The 6,551-nt window shown below is 46.6% G+C and overlaps 1 protein-coding gene across 1 annotated transcript; it reads left to right on the forward strand.

Moving 5' to 3' along the window:
- Nucleotides 1-2,696: 2,696 nt before the first annotated feature.
- Nucleotides 2,697-5,684, forward strand: LOC125528906 (protein FAM91A1-like; the record flags this gene model as incomplete). The annotated part of the gene is given in 4 exon segments (XM_048693325.1): nt 2,697-2,757; nt 2,873-3,237; nt 3,444-4,983; nt 5,223-5,684. Coding segments are annotated over 4 exon segments (2,213 nt in total), but the record flags the coding sequence as incomplete, so codon positions are not given.
- Between the last annotated feature and the right edge of the window lie 867 nt (nt 5,685-6,551).

The raw sequence follows: 6,551 nt of genomic DNA on the forward strand, positions 1-6,551 counted from the left end.
CTTCAAGCGACCACCACCGCATGCGAAAGCCGCGAGAGAAGTCGACGTAGAGCAGGCACCATATCGTGTGAAGGCCGCAAAGGAAGTCGATGAAGAGCGGCTACTGCCATCCGAGAAATTCGGAGTAACAGACAACAACGCCCGAGGAGGGGCACCGAGCAAAGATGGAAGCTGCCTCTGTGAGCTGACGACCGAAGGACAACCAGTGACTAAAGACAATGACATAGTACTCCTTTTTTTTAATGGAAAGAAACGGGCCAATTCTAATCAGCCAAGGGCCAAGCCAGCCTGCTTCACGGAAGACCAAACCCCACACGACGCAATTCAGCCTCCGCGACAGTAGAACAACGCGATAGGGCGGCGGCGCACAGAAGGTAGCGGAAACGGCGGAGCTGGTGCGATGGCCGGCAAGAAGATCAGCGACGACGGCGGAAGCCAGGGATCCGCGGCGGAGGCAGCCGGGTTGAAGGACGGAGGAGCACCGCGACCGAAGCTTGTAGTTGAGGCGGATCCACGCCGGACTTCAGCGGCCGGCCTGAAGAGCAAACGGCGGCCGGAGCTAGCAGGGCGGCGACAGGACGTGCCTCCGGTGGAGGAGCTGCGGCGCCAGGAGGGAGCAGCGATCAAGCGTACAGGCTGCCAGACCCAGCCTCTTCGATCTAGACCGGGAGGCGAGCCCTTCGTCGATCTGGACTAGCGAGGAGAGAAAACGACACAAGCAGGGGCCTGAGAAGGCAGCGCGCCCCGCACACCCACTCGAGGACGGTCCCGGAGAACGGTGACTACCAGATCAGCGACCGGAGGGCAGTGGCAACCGAAGTTGGGGATGAGATGGCCGCCGATTGATTCAGCACGAGTTGCAAACGTACGGAAAAAAAGAACCTAGGCTCTAATACCATGTCAGGAATATGCAACTTGATATTATTAGGAGGCCAAAGCCATCATATATACATGTACAAGAGAATGCCAAGAAGCTAGAATACAAAAGGCCAAAGGCCATCAATAATATAACTCTAACAGAAGGAGGCGGCTGCTAGATTGGGAGCGGAAGGGGGTAAATGAGCAGCGCCTCTCGCAGTTTTCTTTTAATGGGGAAGGCGCGGAGGCTGGCTTTTTTCCGTCCTACGTGGCTGCGCTTTTCAGGTGCACTACCCCTGGCAGCCGTTTCGTTCCACCTCTCTCACGTTCCGCATTTAATGCGCATTGTGGGGGCGTGGTAAAAGAGAAGATTACAATAGTTATTCCCTGCCACGCGTGCCTGTGCACTGTTTGGGCCTAGCCCAATGACGCCTCACATGCGTGTACGGCCCAGGCCTGGGGGCTCCTGTCGGTGTACTAAAACATGGGTCCTTTAGTACTCCAGACTTGTGCATAGGCAGTTGCAGCCCTCCGGACGGCAAGGGCTTGCCGGAGGATAGCTCAACCCAAGCCTCACCTCTTGGACACCAAGACCGTGAAGAGGACCTCTAGGCAGGTCATCGAGAAGTACTGCGTTAGTACTGAAGGACAAGACTTCAGTTGACGGCAAGCTTCGCACCGGCAAGCCAAGGCTCCTTGCAGGAAAGCTCTCCCTTGCCCGCCGCCAGCTCCACCTCATTGACCAGCTGATGGCTTGTCAAGGTGAGGTGTTGAGCGGGCAGGTGGCCCGATGGGAGTCAACAGGACACGTGTCGGCACCTCGCATGCAGATCAACTTTATTGACACCCGTATGGTGGACGTGTCAAGAAGATAGGTTCATCCACGTTGACGGCACAGGAGAGACACCTTTTGCCGAAGGATGGCCACCAGCTCACGGTGCATTAGATGCCCTTGTCCTACTCCGGCAGGATTAGGGTGGATAGCATCAAGACTACTATTCACATACTTGTAATGAGCATGTTGCCACTATGGTGACCCCTTTTCGTCTATAAAAGGAGGCCCATGGCTACCTTGGCACGGGTCGACAGCCTGCTCATGCTTACACAGTAGTTGCAGCTTGTTCACGTTTTTCCGGCAAGCTGCACTTGTAACTTGAGCCCCAAGTCAAGCCACCCAAACACAGGAGTAAGGTTTTACGCCTCCATGGCCGCCCGAACCTGACAATTCCCCGCGTGTGAACTGTTGGATTTGCTCTCTGTGCGTTGTCGATAACCCTAGCCGAACTGCAAAGGGATCGTCGTACTCCAACACCTGCCATCATGTCAGCTTTCCCCTCGAATGTCCAGTCTTTCGAGTGGGAACCAAGGAAGCTGAGCCAAGAAGTGAGAGGAAGTGATCGAAGAATGCCTCTGCCATGGTCGCATGGTCCGAGACCCCTTGCCATGGATCACATTCTTTTGCTTTCTACAGTATACGAAATTGCATGCAAGGATGGCGAACAAAGCTATCTTAAAAACAAGATCTTTTATGGCTTTCCAATCTATGTGTAGCTCACCATGTTAGTATTGTTAGAAAAGACAACAATATAAAACTAGTCATTCTTATGGATATGAAACCCAAGAGCATTGTTTGAAAAGAAATGCCATTTAATGCAATGGTGTCAATTTAATGCTGCTGATCATCATATCAAAATCTCCTAGTCATTTTCTTACTTCGTAATAAGAATTGGTAAATTGGCCGTGTAATGTTGTTCCTTTGATTGAAGTAATAAGCACGCGTTGCGATTTGTGCTAAGAAAACATGTTTTCAGGTTACTATATTGTTTCTTTTTGTTCAGTTTCTAGGCTTGAAGGCTTTGTTTCTAACAAGGATCAATCCTATGAAGACCCAATCGAAGAGTAAGTGCTAGCAATCCTTCTGTGTGATGATGACCTTCATTTCTTATTCAAATATATATTTCACTTGCATTGTTGTATTGTGATAAAATCCATTACCTGATTTTCTTGATTGCAGGCTACTTTATGCTGTATTTGTTGTGTCAAGTGCTAATGCTACTGTTGCTGAATTGGCTGCAACTTTACAAGCTGACCTTTATCAGCTGCAGGCAGCGGCATCATTTGCTTGCCGATTGGGCTGGGCTGTAAAACTTGTGGATGGTGACTCTGTATTTAAAGACGAAGGTGAACCTCCATCTCTCAGTAACATTCTTAGTGATGATGATGAAGGCTCAAATGCAAGTATCAACTCAGAAAAGTCCAATCAACAGTTGCTTAGCATCGATACTAATGGACCCAGGAGAATATCCGGGACAGCTCATGTAGGTTTTGTTGTTGATGCCAATGTTACTTCATACTTGATGATGGGTTCATTGTCCCCAGGTTAGATACTATCTTTATTTGTAATGCAGAACCTGTGAGATTTGGAGCTGAAATCTCTTGAACACCAATTCTTAGAAATATAGTGATCCCTTCTTCTCCTTTACATTGCTGATCTACATGACGTCTGTAGTACTTGTTAATAGTTTAATACCTAGTGTATTGCCTAAATAAGCACACTACTAAGCACCGTAATTGACCTACTGCAGGTCTAAAATCTCATGCTGTCACGCTGTATGAAGCTGGAAAATTAGGTGATTCTTGCATTGCGGAACTATGCAGTGATCTGGCTAGTTTAGAAGGAAAGAAATTTGAGGGTGTGCTAGAGGAGTTTGCTAATCATGCATTCAGTCTGCGGTGGTCCCTCGAGTGTTTAAAGTCCGGTGGAGTTTCTACCGATGATAGTACTGATAAAGATGGTGAAACAAAGACTCCAACAAATTTATTGCATGAAAATGTTACAGCCCATCTGGCCAATGCAAACATCGAGGACAGAGCTGAGGATGGCCTTGGTAAAGTGCCCCAGGATAACTGCTCTACTGGTGTTTTAGATAATAAAGATGAGAATATATCATCAGTGTCAATGGGTTTACCAGAACGTGGGGAAAACATGGTTAGAATTGAGGCTCAGAATGACTCAACTGGCACCAATGTGTTGATGATAAAAAGGAAGTACACTGTTGATGTCCTCCGATGTGAGAGCCTTGCTTCACTTGCTCCAGCAACACTAGAACGGCTATTTCTCCGTGACTATGACATTATTGTGTCAATGGTTCCTCTTCCTTCTTCATCAGTTCTTCCTGGTCCTTCAGGCACGATTCATTTTGGTCCACCCTCTTATTCTGCGATGACACCTTGGATGAAGCTAGTATTGTATACTGCAGGCCATTCTGGACCACTATCTGCTGTTTTCTTGAAAGGACAACGCTTCAGATTGCTTCCTGAACCATTAGCTGGTTGTGAAAAAGCAATGTTATGGTCTTGGGATGGCTCTATGGTTGGTGGACTAGGAGGGAAGTTTGAAGGGAATTTGGTCAAGGGCAATCTACTCTTACATTGCTTGAACTCGATGTTGAAGCAATCTGCCGTGTTAGTGCAACCGCTTAGAATAGATGATCTCAACGCATCAGGAAGCCTTGTCACAGTAGATATCCCTTTACCCCTGAAGAATGATGATCATTCAATTGCATCTGTGGTAGCTCAAGCAAATTTGCCAAAGGAACAGGTCTTTAATTTGACCTCAGTACTGAAAGACCTATCCAGTAAATTTCAGTTGACCACGCTTGGCTACCTTCGTCTATTAAGACTTAACAATCTTGTCGAATCGGATAAGTTTCACCCAGAAAATGCAAGTTACCAGTGGGTGCCCTTGAGTTTGGAGTTTGGAATTCCCTTGTTCAATCCAAACTTATGTGAGAGGATTTGTGAAAGGGTGGTTGCGTCTCGTATACTTCAGAAAGATGATCTCACTGAACATTATGATGTGATGCAAAATGTAAGGAGGCGTCTCAGAGAACTTTGTAGTGAATATCAAGCAACTGGACCAGTAGCTAAGTTATATAACAAGAGGGGAAGCTCAAGGGATCTACCTCGCACTTTAATCAATAGTATTAGTAGCAGATGGGATCCAGCAAATGATCCTTCAGCACCAACCAACACAAGAACCCCAAGTGAACACGAGAGGCTAAAACTTGCTGTCCGACAGAGATGCGGCACAGAAGTTGTGGGCTTTGATGGGAGGACTGTCAGGTACTTCCTCTGTCACAAATACTATAAGAGTTCTAACTTTTTTGTGAATTAGATGTATACATACATGTTTTAGTGTGTTTGTTCGCTCATTTCAGTCTGTATGTAATCCATATTGAAATATCCAAATCATCTTATATTTGTGAATGGAGGAAGTATTTGTGAATTTATGGTTTCATGTCATATGTTTCATATTCTTCTCATGTTTATTTATTTGTGACTAATGTTGTGAACCTCAAAAGGTCATATTCACTCTCTCCGGAGCAGGAAGAGGCTACCACCAAACACATCTCTGACGAACAGTCATCCACCCATGACGGAAAGCCAGATCAAGAAGATGCACACAGCAAGGATGTAACCTTGCCAGGACTAAACCTTATCTTTGACGGAGTTGAATTACACCCCTTCGATATTGGTGCTTGTCTTCAAGCACGCCAACCTCTCTGGTTGATAGCTGAGGCATCAACAGTTTCATCAACCCTCATATGATGCGTCCATGTGGTCATCTCGCTTTTGCTCCAATATCTCCGTCTATGCTGGTAAATCAGAACTGAAACTGTTGCAACTAATGCTTCTCGAAAGGCTTATTTCATTAATCTCGACTCTTGAGGGAATATTTTGTTGTACAAAGGGTTCGGTGCCGTTTGATGTGCCATGTGAGGTCAGCTGATGTCTTTCACATGAATGACCAAACATTGCTCGGAGATTGCATTTGTCCGGTCCTTCCGTTTGCATAATTTGCAAGTAGACTTTTACGTTTTCAAGCCTTTTGCTCCTTTTTTTTTTGTGCTAGCATTGGGAATTTTCGTCCCAAAGACCAAGGGGGGTTGGGTATTTGTGACCTTAAAGTTAAGAACACTTCCCTTCTCGGTAAGTGGTTGTTTAAGCTACTGACGAAAGATGGTGTATGACAAACCCTCATAATGAGAAAATATGTTGGCTCAAAGGCTGTGTTCCAGTATATTGGAGGCCTGAGGACTCGTACTTTTGGGCTGGTCTAATGGCTACGAAGATATTTCTTTCTCTATGGATCATTCTCTATCAAAAAGATGGCTTGGAAATTAGATTTTGGGAGGACAAGTCACTAGGTAATGCCACACTCGGGAAACAATATCTAGCTCTATATAATATTGTTCTGTTATAAGGGTGATACTATCGCCACGGTGGTTCTGGAATCCATTCATCCGAATGTGACATTCAGACGAGATTTAATAGGCCCCTGATTTGCATCGTGGAACGATTTGATAAATCGCCTTGCCATGGTACATCTATCACAAGGCTTGATGCGGAGCATCCCACGACCATCCCCATAGACGCCACATCAATTATCCAAGCTCCAAGTGGACCAATGACAAGGGCTAGGGCACGTGCTATTCCTACTTGATTTTTCTCCCTCTTCAAGTGAGACATGGCTACTGCCTAAGTCCGAGATACTATGTGTCATTAGGTACAACGCTCAAGACTCGGAGCCGAGGACTGTAGATGAAGAGACAGGCGTCAACACTCTGGACAGACAGGAACTTCCGGCCAGAGCCCGGAACTTCCGGTCCTCGGACCTTCCGGCCGACCCG

Source organism: Triticum urartu, unplaced genomic scaffold (genome assembly GCF_003073215.2).
Source record: "Triticum urartu cultivar G1812 unplaced genomic scaffold, Tu2.1 TuUngrouped_contig_5203, whole genome shotgun sequence".
NCBI classification, from domain to species: Eukaryota; Viridiplantae; Streptophyta; class Magnoliopsida; order Poales; family Poaceae; genus Triticum; species Triticum urartu.